The 17008-nt window shown below is 36.4% G+C and overlaps 2 protein-coding genes across 2 annotated transcripts in view; both read right to left on the bottom strand.

The window, feature by feature from the left end:
- Window positions 1–1158: 1158 nt before the first annotated feature.
- LOC111481983 (serine/arginine-rich SC35-like splicing factor SCL33) lies at window positions 1159–3248 on the bottom strand. Its single transcript, XM_023127609.1, has 4 exons — window positions 3150–3248; window positions 2751–2900; window positions 2191–2268; window positions 1159–1273 (listed from the first exon to the last, which is right to left on the bottom strand). Exons 2-4 carry the CDS (start codon window positions 2888–2890, stop codon window positions 1159–1161), a joined length of 333 nt encoding a protein of 110 aa, XP_022983377.1. The 5' UTR covers window positions 2891–2900; window positions 3150–3248.
- A 1116-nt stretch (window positions 3249–4364) lies between these two features.
- Window positions 4365–17008, bottom strand: part of LOC111481558 (splicing factor 3B subunit 3) — a 19163-nt gene continuing 6519 nt past the window's right edge. The window contains exons 9-15 of the mRNA XM_023127040.1: window positions 15194–15509; window positions 14909–15064; window positions 13136–13277; window positions 7540–7616; window positions 6987–7126; window positions 5686–5794; window positions 4365–4889 (exon numbers count right to left, since the gene is read on the bottom strand). Of these exons, the coding sequence (XP_022982808.1) occupies window positions 4701–4889; window positions 5686–5794; window positions 6987–7126; window positions 7540–7616; window positions 13136–13277; window positions 14909–15064; window positions 15194–15509 (1129 nt within the window). The 3' untranslated portion in view covers window positions 4365–4700. The remainder of the gene's footprint in view (window positions 4890–5685; window positions 5795–6986; window positions 7127–7539; window positions 7617–13135; window positions 13278–14908; window positions 15065–15193; window positions 15510–17008) is intronic.

The raw sequence follows: 17008 nt of genomic DNA, 5'->3' as shown, positions 1-17008 counted from the left end.
AAAAAAAAAAAAAAAAAAAAAAAAAGAAAAAAAAAACATCTTTTGAGCTAATGGGACCCGGGTTTAAAATATTTGGACATTTCGATTTATAAATTTTATGAAAATGTCCGGTGAAAAATATAAAAGATGTATGAAAAGAAAGTGAACATTTTATAGTAAGCTAAAATGTTTTTTCATATCACAATTTCATGTCTTCTCTACCGTGTAACAAAAATGTCGATTAATTTTTTATCCCAAGATGGGATAGGTTGTTTCACGGGTCGGCATTTTGAATTTGCATTTTTTAATGTATAAATTCACAATTACCCGACGCGCCATCGGGAAAACCTAAACTTATGGGGTCGAGACCTAGTAACAGCGAGGGGACATGGATATTTTATGATGATCAATGAATACCAAAGGAGACTTATTTTAGACTTCAGTCACATCCGAGACCTCTCTCGGGTCTCGGGGTTTCAAACTTGTCTTAAATGGACAACCACCAAAACAAAGACTTAATCCTTAAAAAATATATTTAAGAAAAAAAGGAAAGAGGTTCAAACTCAAACTTTAAAAGAAAAAAAGTTAATAAGAGTGGGGCTAAATTGAAGGGTTGACTTCAAAAAATACAGGGACTAGAACATATTTAAGAACTTTAGTTTCTACCATCATTTTTCAAAATCCCTAAGTTTCATGTTACACGAGACAAGAACCACAAGGTTCAGAAATTTAAACAAGAGCATTGTAACGACCCAAATTCACCACTAGCAGATATTGTCCTCCTCCTCCCCAACTAACGTGGGACATATAACCATAAAACCAGTTAATCTGAGCAAGCATTTTCTAAATCATATACAGGCCTCCCTAATCCAAATTCCAAGCATTTTTAACATCATTAGTTTCTGGGTTTTTAGAAAAATTAGCGGGCTTCTTAAAACTTGAAATATTTTTTACTCACCTAGAATAGCTTCGGCTATAGCTACGACTCCTGCTCCGGCTGTAACTTAAGCCCCTTGAATCATATGGTGACCTTGAGTAGGATTGCTCCCTGTACCTCCGTCCCCTTGGAGAGATTGACCTATTTCACATAAAATGAGATTAGAATAAACCACCCTTGCCCTCTCCTCCTCCTAGTGATTCAATAATCATAATGGGAAAAAAAGTACAAATTATGACCGCCTACCTTGAGTATCGTCTAGGGGGATAATACTCTGGACTATGTGAATTTTTTCGACCAGAGTGCGGTGATTGTGAATATCGCAGGGGGGAACGCTTGTAACTGTAGGACCGACCCCTGATAACAATTTTATGCATGAACAATACTAATGAGTATTGATATTTACAATTAATAAAGGATTTCCCAAAAGATGGACAATAGATTGATAAGAAAAAGAAAACAGACTGTAATGGTGCATCAGCTGAGTAATTGCTGCTATCAGCCAGAAACTTTTCACATAACAAAAAAAGGAGACAAAAAAGAGAAGGCCAAGGATAAAGTACACCACGCCAGAGGCAATTTTGAATCAAGCATACAACTTTTCTTTCCCCTAAAAGTATACACGATGATGGGTGTCAAATGGCTGAAGTCAATTTACTCAAGTAATTCACTTCAATGTTGATGGAATCAAACCTCAGGCTGGATTTTTCTCCAAGAAATGGAAACTCAAGATACCTAAAGTGGAAAAACCTTTTATTTGGTCCGTTTTTTCATGGTAAGTTCAACACTCAATCACATTCAAAAGAAAACCCAGACAAAGTCTCAATCCCTCATTTCTGTTCTACAAGAAAAAATTGAGATGAAATTCTTCAAGACTTGAACTTCTCAATGTATTCAAACCCAACTTCCACCAAATCTTCATGCACACATTAAGTCACCAGAACTTACTGGAATGTCTTCAACACAATAAACAAATTACTTGCTTCTTGTCTTCCACAAGATACTCTTATTAATTCATTGGTTCTCTTCAACACTTTATTAAAAACAACCAAACTCCATAAATGGATTGTATGTTATTGGAAAACCAAATAATCGAAAACAGAGGAACCAATTCCACATCATTAAGCAATCAATAGAAATAACCATCCAGAAAATATATTCACAAATATATAGATCATATGCGTACAAAATTAAGGGACTAAAATGAGTTAAACATACGGGAAAAAAAGTCCATACATACAAAGCAAAAGAACAATCTTCAAAAGTATGCCTACCCAGAATAATAATCTCGTGGCAAGTAAATGTCCTTAAGCGGACCAAACCGCCCAAATAATCCACGTAGGTCCTCTGGCCTGCAAAACAAGTGCAAATGAAGACATATACCAGCTCAATGCAGAACAAAAGCAAACACATTTTCCTTTATTCCTTTGTTCCTTTTCTTAACGGAAGTGGTTTTTTTTCTCAATTTGAAAATACAAAAGACAACCACCCAAGTAATATACAATATAAAACACTTTACAAAAGAAAATAAATTATGATCTTCGAACTTGCAAGATCTCCTTCCTTCAAATAATAACAATAAAAACAAATAAATAAATAAAACTAGATGCAAGCAGAAAAATTAATCAACCAGAGAACATTTTTACTTGCAAAAGATACCATTTCTTTGTACTTCAACAAATATATAATTTAAGTACCACATACAGCATATCCTAGCATTGTCCTTAGCATGCATGTAATAAATGTGATGAGAAACGAAGAACCAAGACATAATTGTATGTATAAAAGACGCAACGGGTGAAATAGCCATGAAATATAAATTGCAGTAGCAAACCTGCAGTCGTGCCTTAGGTTCCTAACCAAAAGACTTGTTGGCAGATACGTACTACGACCTCCACAATCCCTTGGACTAGGGCTACGATGTCTCCTGCCATAAATCCTTGGTGGTGATGGACTGTAACTTCTACCTCTCATTCTCAATTTCCTACAACAACAACAGGGAAATTAAAACAAATCATGGGTGTTTATAAACAACAAATAGAAGTGCAGAACATTAAGATGCATATATAATTCTAGATTTGTAACACATCAATCAGCAAGCTACCACTCAAAATAAATAGTCAGAGGGGCGATCATTCATTACCAAACATGATATCCACTAAATATATATTTGTGATCAACCATAAACAGCCTAAGAAATTTTATCAAAAGTAATACTCGAACACAACTTTACCTTCGATCGACAATAAACAGCCCAAGAAAATTTATCAAAAGTAATACTAAACTTTTCCTTCGATCATCTGCTCCAATATTTCTGCAGAACAAAAGAGATCTACTTCGGAGAAATCAAAATGTTTGCATGCTGCCATACAGCGAAACAAACGGATCTCAAGGAAAGATCAATTCTCATAGTGCGATGACGACAAATAGAAAAACTCGGACATGGTTGCAGCCTTTTCACGTCAACTGTTCTTGGAACGTGATCAAATGGATAGCAAACAAAATTCGGCATTAAAAGATTAAAAAAAAAAAAAAAAAACTCGTGCATACTTCAACTATAACATCCGCATTGCTTGAACCAGAACTCGTTTTCATCCAATCTACGTTAGAGAAAATATTGACAGATACAAAAAGTAAGCAAAAAAAAGAAGGGGGAGGTTGGAGAAGAAGAAATCGAAAACCTGAGAGAAATCAAATGGAGCCCCTACTATTCAATCTGGAAGAACAAAATTCTTCGATCCTCCTTGGGCTTCAGCCTTCTCTGCCTCGAACGCCCTCAAACGTTGAGAAATTTCTCTCGGCCTTGATTTTATACTTCGCGGGTCTATCGATTCTTTGTGGGGACTGTTTTACGATCATTTGTCGGATGGAGATGGACGATTATGCTTGACCGAAAATACAGGTATAAATATATTTACCATTTTTAAATGTTCTCTAATATTCTTATTATTTATTTAATGGATATTTGAAATTGATTGTAGTAGTAATTTTAGAGAAAATGATTTATTAAAATTCATTTTCACACAACCATTTGGATCGCTATATGAGTAAAGTTCGAGACTGATTTTAGGAGTGATTTTTTTTAAAAATAATTATAATTACTTTTGTGAGAGTATTTAATTATAAAATATTTTAATATACGGTTCCACATTGTAAAAAAGAAACATTCTGATTTCTTCAAAAGTATTCTTGTATGATTAATGTTTATTTCCAAAAATAATTTTGAAATCGTAAAAAAAAAAACATTACATTTAAAATATTTTAGATTGACCAGAAATCACTTAAAATACTCACGGCTACAAAATGAAGCTAGCACAATTATGAAGGAAAATGAGTCCATTAAAACCCTGAAACGAGGCAACTAAAGTAGTAGCCCATCGCTTAGCTAATGTACAGAGATTTTGCTTTACTAGCCACCCTTTTTCTCTCTATTTATCTCCACTTTCAGTTGATAACAGTATATATTTGTAGATACTACAGTAAAAATTGTATAATAGGCAGCATCAATAGGGAAGAAAAAAACACATTTATTCACCTGTACAGCTACCGCTCTGCTCTTTAGAGGGTAAGAAATGCAACTTTGAGGAGTTGCCAGCGTTTTAAGATATAACAACAGTTACACTGAGCAGTCTGTAAAATAACATCGTAGTTGTGTGTGTTGCCACCCCCTCAATAAGTACAGAATAGTGTGTGGAGGCACCGAAGGCATAGACCCATATAAGCTTTTGCGATCATGTATTCCAATTCCAAAGCTTTGTGACATGGAAAGTCAAATGAGTTATTACTAATTGAGGGCATAATGAATTCTTTCAAGGAGTTGCACGACCTGATTGATGGGGATGGATACAGGCTTCGACTTTGAGCTCGGCTTTGCAGAGCCAACAGATGACGATAATACCGATTCCTGTTGCATGCTTGTAAGTTCCAAGAACTGAGTCAGTATATCACCATCGAGTATTTTCGGTACTCCAATCTGAAAAATCAAAACAAACAACCCCAGAAGCAAGCAATTTCATTAGAAGAAGGGGGGGGAAAGCTATAAGATAGCGAAGGCATAAGATTTATAATAAGAACAGGAGTCTTAAGACAACAGAAACACATAAAACCCAATGAATATTGTATGATTTTGTGCATCAATTTTTGTCGAGCCAATTACAGAAAGACTCGGTACTAGCCAAAAGATGTGCTCTCTCTCACCATAACAACATACAGAATAACCAACTCATTCCGAAAACAATTATCTTAACATGGGTAGACAGACAGGCAGGCGGGTACTACAAATCCCTCCTAACATGTCTACACCTCAGTCTCTTTAACTCGCACATACTCGCATATAGTTTTCCACAACCTTTCATATACAAGATAACCAACTCGTTCCTTGAATCTAAATTGGGCCATAGGTAGGCCCCACAAATTCCTCGTGATATGCCTACATCTCACAGCCTCTTATACTATTACTTAAAGAATGACCAAAATTCTAAACAATAAATCAACGGATATAAAATAGTGGGTCAAACAGATTTTCCCCTTCACATAAAATAAATGAAACTAAAAGGAGTTTTTTCTTAAAAGAGACAAATGTATATTAATCACAAAGAGTTCAAATATATTTGGTTTCCAACACAGATATCATCACAATCTTGACAGAAATCACTAAAAACGCAAGTAACGGACCCAAACACGTGACTGGAGTACTAGACTATTAAGTCTCATTGATAATAGCATGGCACTACGGAAAAAATAAAATAAACAAAACATCCATCTCTTACCGGATTTTCACGACTACGATACTCATTATGATCATTCCCCAGAATTGGGCAAGTTAGTGGATGAACTGCAAGTTTAGCTTGGACAGCTTCCAAAAGTTCATACTCATCCCTGAAAAACCAGAATGAATAGGCATTCATTGAGATACACCCACATAATATTGATGGAAGGACCAAAACCCACATAATATTCATTGAAGTTGATAATAAATGTTAGATGAAAGCATGAAAAAAAGACACACCGGAAGAACCTTGTGACTCATATCACCAGGTGCACGATATAAAATATTATCAGTTAAGATATGTTTACTAAGCAAGAAAGAAAATGGAGAACAAAACAGAGGAACATCCATCCCCCCGAAAAAATTCATAAATAAATAAATAAAAGAAAAAGGAAGAAGATTAATGGGTAGAAACTAGAATGAGTTCCCTACCAAAGATGTAGTATCCTACCACCATTATTCAAGTGATCCTACTGGGGCAAACATCTTTTGCTTGAATGTACTCCGTCTTTTGCCCTCCACTCAATTATTTCCCAAAATATTTAGAAGGCTTACCTAATTGGCTTATCACCCAACCAATCCAATCCAGATACATCTCCCTCTAGAGTAAATAATTTCTCAAGCTTGATTGTGCGAATGTGGTGTATTACTTGATTTTATGCTCAAAACCTCATTTCTATGGATCTCCCCAGTTGAAACCTCGTTTCATAAATCAAATGTTAAGGCAGAGGTAACAAACTAAAATTTTGAGTAATTTTTCTAAAAAATGCTGCCATTCACAACCTAAATAGTGACTATTTGGTAGAGAAAATATGCATTTCTTCAAGTTAATCTACAACTCGTTATTTCAGATACAAGAAACCGTTAGGTAAATATTATAAATCGATGTCTCGAAATAAGCAGCCCACAAAAGTTTGAACGCCATGAGCAGAATACAAAAGAGGATCCCCAAATCAGAATCTGCCTTCCCCCACCTCACCCCAAGCAGCCACCGCCACCATAACTTCCTCCTATCTATGTACACATTCAGCTTACACTATATCTTGTGTGTGTACCACCCCAAACATTCCCTTCTAACCATCTTTCCGCCCCAAAGCTACCATAATTGTCTAACAGTACGTAAGCTAAAATTGAGATAGCTGACGGCGTTGAAAGATGGAACAAAAACGTCCCCTTTTTTTTAAAGAGAAATTGACATTCGATAGATAAAAATAATGCAGTAAAACCTATGCAAGTCTGCACTTTCATTCAAGGAAGGTGAATGGAACATGAAAGCATCAACGGTATGATCAGAACATGTACCTCGATAGAGGAGTGAAGATTACAATGCTCCCTAATAATGTACTGGCAATGATAGTGTTGTGTGATGAATCAAAGTCAGAGCCAGGGACAGTACAACCTCTCAACAAATCATCAGCTGGAAGTTTGTATGAAAATGAACCCTACAAGTAAGAATGCAAAGGAGAAAAAATGATTGAGGGCAGCTGCTATAAACTGAACGATGGATATCACCAAGGAAAAAGTAATTTTCCAGGCATGTCATGTAAAACAAGTTTCTTCCACGTGAAATCATGATAACAATCCCCCCGCACTAAACTTAAAATGTTAGAATCTCATCATAGATGACAATGGGAAAACTTAGAAATCTTGAAATTTTTTAGTTTTTCCTGCTTTCAATTGAATTATGAATTAAATGCAAGATAATCCTATAAAAATAAAGTTTCACTAAGATCCACATCCACTTGCTTTGACCTTTTTATAAAAGTATTATGCAATAACGAAATATTCTGAAACCTATTCAAATAGAATATCACTAGAATTTTCATGTAATATCTCGCATAGGGCAACAACATACTTTCCTCAAGGTCATGGCAATTTCACCCATGTAATACGCACAGTTCAGCGTTAAGTTGCATTCTGGGCTTGCATTATCTGGCAATAGAAAATAAAAAGTAAACACCATTCTCAATTTAGCCACAATGCAAAAATGCAAGAGATAAAAAGCACGCACCATTTTCTATTTAGCCACAAGGAATAAATACAAGTGAAGTTCGGGTGAAACAGAAATTGGTAAAGGAAATTTACTATTCTGCGTATGAATCAATTGGCCAATATACAGATGACGTAAAGTCTTTGAGTTAACAATGCTAAAATGGTAACTACCAATTAACTTTAAACTCCTACAGAATAGTGTTGCAATCATGTTAACCAGCTATAGTGGGTAATACTCAGCAGTAATTGAAAAAAGAAATTATATACTATATGAAATCCATTCCTCGTCCATATTGGCTCTCACCAAGAATCTGACAATGAATTTGCATCTAGCCCTCTACCCCTCTCCACAGCCCCACCATCTCCCACCGTGGGTATGGCCAACCTCTCTCTCCCGTCCCTAGAGATTATTCTTGCGGATTCAGAGCTTGACACTCTTTTTCAGGAAAAACAGAATGAAACAAAAGTAGAAGAGGTCACCCCAGTACCGGTGACACTCACACCAACAATGGCCATCCAAATCTTGGCACCATGGCTAAAAGAACACCACATGTGCATCATGGCTATCCCATCTGGAAAAAGAAGCCCACTACAACCAAGAAACAGAGTAGACTAACTAGAGAGATTGTTGGCCTCCTTTCAAACATCAATTATGAGAAATCGAGCAAGTAAGAACTGGATGGTCAACACCCCTTATGATTATTATCTCTTGGAATGTTAAAGGTTTGGGAGATTAGCAAAAGAGAGCCCTTATCAAGACCTTACCTCCTCATATACAAACCCACTATGGTTATTCTTCAAGAAACAAAAATGAATTATGTTGATCGCTCAATAGTTAAATCCCTTTGGAGTGCTAGACATATTGATTGGTCAGCCCTACATGCCTCAGGAACTTCGGGGGATCTTAATTATGTGGAATGACCCAACTCTGTTCATTTTCAAAGCCACCAAAGGCCTATACACCTTAATACACATATTACATTGGCCGATAGTTACCGTTTTTGGATAACAGCAATCTATGGCCCTTGCAGATTTCAAGAAAGACCTCACTTCTAGTAGGAATTACAAGACCTATCTGCGTAGAATTGGCTTTTCGTTGGTGACTTCAATATCTCTCGATGGGCACATGAAAAATCTAGTGGAAAAGACACCAGACAAAAATGTAAAAAACGATGGCTAGAGAAGGGTGACATAAACTCCTCATTTTCCCATCATATCATGGTCACAAAGAACCATCATGAAAATTCTATCAACAAGGCAAAGGCTTAGCAGATGAAGATGAAATTGTCTCAGAATTTGTCCTTCAAGTTTTTATATACAAAGGACAATGCCCTCCGAATTTCCCCGTGATCTTGAATGGAGTCTTATTGATCAACAACAAGTTGCCTCCCACGAGGTTGCTTTCACAGAAGAAGAGTGGGGAAGGCGATTTAGCACCTGGGCTCCGACAAAACTCCAGGACCAGATGATTTTAACTCATAATGTTTTTTTAAATGTTGGACCTTTCTGAGAGCCAACATCAATAGTGTTCCAAAAAAAAATTTCAGAATGAAGTTATCCATGACAACCTAAACGAAATACATTTTTGCCTGAGCTCAAAGAAACTGGATGCTCGCATTGTTGCAAATTTTCACCCTATAAACCTTACAACCGGACTATATAAAATCATAGCAAGGGTGTTATCAGGACATCTTAAAAAGGTAGAGAGCCGACAAATCCTCGATGCATCCCTCATGGCAAATGAACTCGTAGATGAATGGAAAAGAAAGAAACAAAAAGATGTAGTCATCAAACTTGAATTGAAAAAGGCATTCGATAAGGTCGATTGGACTTTCCTTGACAACATTCATGTGGTTGGCTTTGGGCTCAAAATGGGAGAGGTGGACAAAAGGATGCACCTCATCCACAACATTCTCCATCATCATCAATAGAAGACTGAGAAAAGATTTATGCCACATGGGATCTTAGACAAGGGGATCCACTATCCCCTTTTCTTTTCATAATGGTAATGGATTGTCTTAGTCGCCTACTGACAAAAGGAGAATACGATGGGCAGATAAAAGGCTTTTAGGTTGGCAACGAAGGCTTAAGCATCAACCACCTCAATTCGCAGATGATACAATCCTCTTTTCAATTTGGAAGATGCATGTCCCATAAGAATATGGTTGTAAAAAGGGTGATGGACCGAATGCGTATCTAAGATCACCCCTAAAAGGAAACCACAAATCTTTTTTCTTCTGGAAGACTATTATTGAAAAAATAGAAAGAAGATTGTCAACCTGGTCATCCTGCTATACTTCAAAAGGAGGAAGGTTCACCTTATTACAAGCCACACTATCCAACCTACTCACTTACTACATGTCTCTATTCGAAATGCCACAAAAAGTGGCTTCGGAAATAGAAAGATTATTCAGGAACTAAATGTGGAAAGTTGGCCCACACCTTGTTCGATGGAATATTATAAACCTACCTGCAGAAAAGAGAGGACTCAGTCTTTTCTCGATAAAAAAGAACAAAGCTCTCCTCGCAAAAGGGTACGGAGATATCATCACGAAGAAAACGCATGAGAAAACTTATAAAGGATAAATATAATCCTACATCATGCAAAAATTCACCCCCTCCATCTTCTACAAAGGGGCCATGGAAGTACATAGAGAAACATCAAAACCTCAAACCTCATCACCGACAATTCGCCAAAGGGTGGGTGATGGAGGAAACACATCTTTCTAAACTGACTCATGGATTGAAGACACCACGCTAGCCCCTGCGGTACCCAATTTTATACATAACCTCTCATAGCAAAAAAGTCACGATCAAAGAAACATGGAATGTTAACAAATTTTGGGACCTGAAGCGGGGTAGAAACCTAAAGCATAATGAAGCAATAAAATGGGCCGATTAAGCCTTCACCTTGCCCCAATGGTATTGTCAAATGAAGCAGACTCAACTTGGCTCCCCAGCACTGACGAGGTGTTCTCTACAGAATTCTTGATGATGGACATAGGAGAAAAAAGAGACACAATAAACCTCACACTAGCAAAGACAATTTGGAAAGGACATCACCCTAAAAAGATGAAGTTCCTTCTTTGGAAAATAGCACATAAAGCCATTAGCACAAGTGAAAATCTTCAAAAAAAAAAAANAAAAAAAAAAAAAAAAAAAAAAAAAAAAAAAAAAAAAAAAAAAAAAAAAAAGAAAAAAGTCTTACATGACCCTATTTCGTAATTGGTATCCTTTATGCAAGAAAGGAAACGAATTACAAAGCCACTTATTTATGCAATGCACATACGCTTAGAAGATGACGATTCTGAACATATTCGAATGGCATCTCACATTTCCTAGAGAGGTAAAGGATCTATTAGATGTGACCTTAACGTACCACTCCTTCAAGAATATAAGAGTCCTATGATGGAGAAACCTCATCATGGTTTTTTTTTTTTTTTTTTTTGGAATCGGTGGAAAGAAAGAAATCAAGAAGTATTCGCGAAAATGAAACTTATACAAAACTCTTTGACTATGTTGTTTACCAAGCTATATCTTGGTATAAACTTTCTAATATTTTTACTTCCTATAACTATACCTCATTCATGGTTAATTGGGAAGTTCTTTTGTAAACATCATTGATATTGCCTCCTTTTTGTAAAATTCAATCATCAATGAAATTGTCTCTTATAAAAAAAAGTATCCACCTCTAAAGAAAAGAAAACCCAATTGAAGTCTTGCTAGTTAAGATAAACTTGTCCAGAGGGTAATTGAAGTCTTGCTAGTTAAGATAAACTTGTCCAGAGGGTAATAATAGCCACTCCGAGGATGATGCAATGTTCAATCTATCTCGGAGCTCAATCTTATAGGAAAAGGGGGAAACAGATCAGCCTCCTCCCTAATAAGTACTTTTTCTTGGCTAATGATAGCACTTGATGATTCGTCATCTTGAGACCCTTCTTTTCTTTTCTTTCTTTTCTTTCCCTTTTTTCTTTTTGAAGGGAAACATGCATGAAGTTACTTCTTGAGAACGATAAGGTGAAATGCGATTGTGACTGATATTCAATTGAGGAAACTATTTTGAGGAATGGTCATTTGAAAACAATCGTGATGCTGGTTTATGCTTTGACTACTGCACTAGCTCAAATAAAAATGAGACTCCTTGGAACTCAAGAACACATTTGTACAACCTAAAGAAAAGATCCTTGATTGAATTCAAAATAGATCCAAAATGTATTACAATACAAAAGATGAAACTCACAAGATAAGCCAAGTCATTGAGGTACTTCGACCTCCCCGCTTGAGATGCCACTTTGACTAACCAAATGTATAACCCCCTGCCTTCATCCGTAGTACCAAAATGTATTGCATCATAAAAGATAAAAGAACTTACGGGATAAACCACGACATTTGAGATACTTGGACCCTTCCCTCTTGAAATACCACTAAAAGACCAAATGCCTAACCCTCTCCTTCCCACTCCCTCTACTTACAACAAATCACCCAAAAATTCTAGCAGAATTTCATCCATCAATCTTGTTCAAGGTCCTGTAAAAAGAGTGTCCTTCACCACCAAGTTTTTCCAACGACGTTGATCTTTCTTTTTATACTTTATTTGGAAACTCTTTCAAGTGAACCTTTGAAAACAAAAGATATTTCATACATGGATAGATGTAGCCCAACATGCATACTGCAGAAGTGCTTGCCTTCATCCCCTTCCATATAAAATACTTCTTGTTGACACTCTTCCTTCATTTACTGGTCATCCCTTTCTGTTGCTGACGATTTCCGAAGCCATTCTCGTCAATTTTGCACTATTCCGTCGTCGTTCATCCGCGGGAGATTTACACAACAAACCATGATACTCGTACCCTCCTAAACCTCAAAATCACCCTTAAGATCAAAGACCCTCGCGATGTAAAAACACTATGTTTTCTTCTCAAAATTGAGATCCCACATCGGTTGGGGAGGAGAACGAAAAATTCATTATAAGGGTGTGGAAACCTCTCCCTAGTAAACGCGTTTTAAAAATCTTTTAGGGAAGCCTGAAAGGGAAAGCCCAAAGAGGACAATATATGTCAGCGATGGGTGAGCTTGGGTTGCACAACATTCCATTCTTGTTTTGTAGTGTTGGAAATTTTGGGCTGTTCTAGTTGCAGGCACACATCCGAGCAATGCCCATTTGGTCAAAAAATATTATTTCGCATTTGCATGCCCCATATTCCTAGTTAAGATTTTGTTTTCACTCCTAAGTCTGCTGAAGAATTAGTAAAATAATCATGTTAAACGCCTGTGGTGAGCTAGAAAGGAGGAAATTACATCAAGTTCTTTCACATCAAAGGAAAAGACTGAACTCTCCAAGACAACATTTAAGCATCCATACAGTAAAAACTACAGTCAACTTTCCAGACCTTTAAGCACTGTCATACGGAAAAACAGTCATATTGCCAAAATCTTGAAGCAAAGTTAACATTTACCTTCTAAAAGATCAGCACATGATAAGATAGCAATGCTTCCCTTGCGATCCGAAACAACAGCAGTGTCAACGTCCAAAAGAGTACAATCAGCAACTAGCCTCTGTGAAGGATCAGAATAAATTTGCTCCAGCTTTTTAGCATCCTACAATCCAACAAGTAAAGGTAATGATGCACCAGTGCAGCTCAATCTATGACAATACCCCATCAACCATTAAAGAAAAATTTCTAACTAAATATTTAGCATCATAAAATGGCTACTCCCTTCCTACCCAGTTATCTTTAGGAGCTGATCGAGAAATTCTACGTATGAGTTTTAAGTGGGTATAACCAGATTTTTCAGTTCAATAGTTCAGGAGGACTTGGGTTGGTCGGAGAAGTCAACTAATTTCCAGCAAAGAGAAGGGAAGTCGATGGAAAGAAATGGGGAGGGCTGATGGGATTTTTGGTGCAATGCATTTTAGGTTTCTGGGTTATTTAGCCTCAATATTCAGGGTGGGTAAGCAGTCCCGTACTTGGTTGTCTGTGAGGGTTCAAATTGAAACTTAGCGGATTAAGATTAGTTGTTGAATTAAGAAGGCAGAGGGAAAATAGGGGAGAAGAAGGTAAAAAAATAACGTCTTACTTTTTTTTCCTGTCCTTGATTTTTTTAATTTGATATGGGTAAAATTATTGATCAACTACACCCCTTCGACAAGTGTGTTTTAGGGGAATATCGGGAGTACTAGTAGGAAAAAATGTTAGAAATATTATTGGGGCACTAAGGAATACTTTCTTTTTAAACAAAAGCATACTCATCATTAAAGCATGTTAGAGAAGTAGCTTTTTATTTTGATATACATTGGTGCCTAAACTAGCATATATGCACCTTGACTAATCTCATAAGACAAACATTTGACTATATAATATTTCATTGTCAGAAAAATCAAACGATTTAAATAACTTAGGTAGGTGGTCGGCCACCATGAGATTGAACTTGTTTTCCAGTACCTTAACCTTTTTCACCTTTCTCACTTGCCTCAATGATCACTATGCCAGGTTTGTTTGTAAGAGTAGTTACAAATAAATAAAAAAACGTAGGAGGGTTAAAGGCAAGAAAAGTTTGGGAAATGATTTGTGGGAGAATCCACACCAGTCAAAGAGCTTGGCATCCTGTAATTTTCTTTTCTATCAACAGCAATTTCTACTTTATCTGGCTCCCATCACTTGTGACGATTATGGTTTACTAAGTAACAGACTTAGTAGTATGATTGGATTTTTCATTTTTTAATGAGAAAACTTGACTTTCATTGAGAGGAAAATGAAAGAAATATATGGGCAAAAACAGAGCCATCCTACAAGAAAGGGCCCAAGTCAAGAGTAATAAGACCTGGTGAATAACTTTTTTAGAAAGAAACAAGAAACCGAAGCCTAAGAGAAACAAAGAAGCTAACAAAGGATCAAACGACTGGAATTCTTTAAGACGAATCTTGTTGTAGAATATTTGCAAAAGCCAGTTTATCATTTTTGGAGAAAATACTAAAAAGGACATATAAAACCTGATAATATTTATTAGCATGATTTACAATAAATCACGATAGAAATAGCATGTACCGAACCAACCAGTGGCTTTTGAAGGCTTTTTGCCACTCTTGTTTTGTTCTAATAATCAAAGGTTTTTTTTTTCTCATTTTGAAGAAAAATGATACGATAAAACCTGGGAAATTTCGAGAAGACGAAGCTTTCTAAAATAAAATAAAAGGAGAGAATGAAAAAGAAACTACCATTACTAGTTACCTCTTGATAAGAGAAGAAAAGAATACCATCACGACAATCACCGACGGCAATTCTAGTAACATGAGCCGTCAAAGATGTTATCATAAAACGTGTCCTCCCAACTGCAAGCCTTTTCACTCTTTGGAAACTATCGCTTGGGAAACCACATACATAAAACTGAAAACGGTAGATAGGATGAAGAATGAACAATCATATGATGTACATAAAGAGAAATTTAAATCTCAATGACGTAAATGAAGAATCTACAAGAAGCCAATAACAGGTAGTATAAAGACTTCAACTTACAGCATTACCAGCAGATGCCAAGAAATAACGATCAAGATAAGGGCAGATGGCAAGAACCATTCCAGGCAAGGTAGTTGAATAAACTACTCGTAATTGCCATGCTTCTGTTTCCTCAAGTTTTATACCATCAGAGCTTGCATCATCTGGACTGCTACAAAGACTACTGCTTGATAACTGTTCCGTAGCATATCCAACAATTTCACGAAATGGTGAGGTTTGTAGAGATGATAATCCTGCCTTTGAACAAAAAGTCATTGAACCGGTATCTGAGTTTTGCACATGTTCAAGGCAGAGGACAATCATCCGACCCTTGGTACTGTTAAAGAATATATTCAGTTAAATGAATGAAAATAGAGACTTGAAAAAATCTTGAATAAAAAAGAAAGATAATACTGAAATTTATAAGCTCGACCATCATAGTAGAAAATGTTCATTAAGGTGCGAGAAGGTAAAGAAAAAGGAGGATGGATCAACTTTCTTAGGCTTATCTCCAATAATCCAGAGGAGGAGAGAAGATTCTTATCCTTTTCAAAGGTGTGCTCAATATTCAAGAAGCAGCTCTGATTCATCAGACTTCATAATCTGTGGTCCTCAAAGATTCTTAGCCTTCTACTCCACCCAATCTTAAAAGATGAATTACACTCAAATATGGGATCATTGTGCAAGGAAAAAGGAAATATTTTGCATCTGAAGAATGATTCGACTAAAATTCTGCTCAAGGTGCACAAGATATGTTTTTTTCAACATGCATAAGACCTCCGGTTCCATCATAGACTGACATGAATTATTATGCGACATTTAAGTATCAAAATCGCCAGACAGAAAACTCCCTTTTCAGTCTAATCGACTCCTCTCATCCTTCAAAAAACAAACCACTAGAAAAGGGCCAAGCCCACACTAAGACCACAAAGATGCTACAAAAATAAACAATAATAATATTAAATCTTTGGCCAACGTCTGAAATTTCTTTGGCACCAACACTTTGGTGTCGCCATATGATAGAGTACGCTCTTTATCAAGAGAGAGGAACAGAGGATGTCTGATATAGCAAGAAAATTTCTTATGGAGCATTCTGCCGAAAAGAAATGGAGTTTTGGGGACAATGAACTATCTTCCATAGGCATTTGGNCCTTCTTTTTTTTTTTTTTTTTTTTTTGCAATGACCTTGTATTTTTATTCCTAGGTACAACCTGCCTTTTTAGTACCAAATTGTATTCTCTTTTCCAGTTTAAATTTTTGTCGTACTTTTGGGAGTCGGCCAAATTCAACAACTTCATTTGAGAATGAGATTGAACGTGTTCTCCAAAAGCCCCTTAAACCTTTTTTTTCCTTTTGTTACTCTTCCTTCCACCGCCTAGCCCATCCACCTCCTTCTCCTCCGCCGCCAGCCACAGCCACCACCATCTAGCCTCTCCTATTTCTATGGAGGTGATGAATTGTTGTATCCATAACATTTATTTTTGCATCTGGTATGAAAATGACATGGGCATGGAAAACAAGTTGAAGGTTCCCTCTTTCTCTCTCATCTGATTTGAATTGAAAGTTCTCCAATTGAACTGTTTTAAAATCCCGTCCACTCATTATATATAAGCAAGTCACCCCAAGGATGGAAACTAGTAGTTTGGCCACCTCCTGAAGGTAGACAGAAATTATAAGTACCCGTTGGTGTTGATAAGAAAGTGTCTATATTTCGTGGTTTCATTTCGCTTTTCATATTCTTTCTTTTTTTTTTATTTGTGCTCATGCATGCTGTTTCAGTTTTTTTTTTTTTTTTTTTTTTTTTTTTTTTTTTTTTTTTTTTTTTTTTTTTTTTTT

Source organism: Cucurbita maxima, unplaced genomic scaffold (genome assembly GCF_002738345.1).
Source record: "Cucurbita maxima cultivar Rimu unplaced genomic scaffold, Cmax_1.0 Cma_Scf00007, whole genome shotgun sequence".
Classification (NCBI taxonomy): Eukaryota; Viridiplantae; Streptophyta; class Magnoliopsida; order Cucurbitales; family Cucurbitaceae; genus Cucurbita; species Cucurbita maxima.
This window is presented reverse-complemented; position numbering and strand designations above follow the sequence as displayed.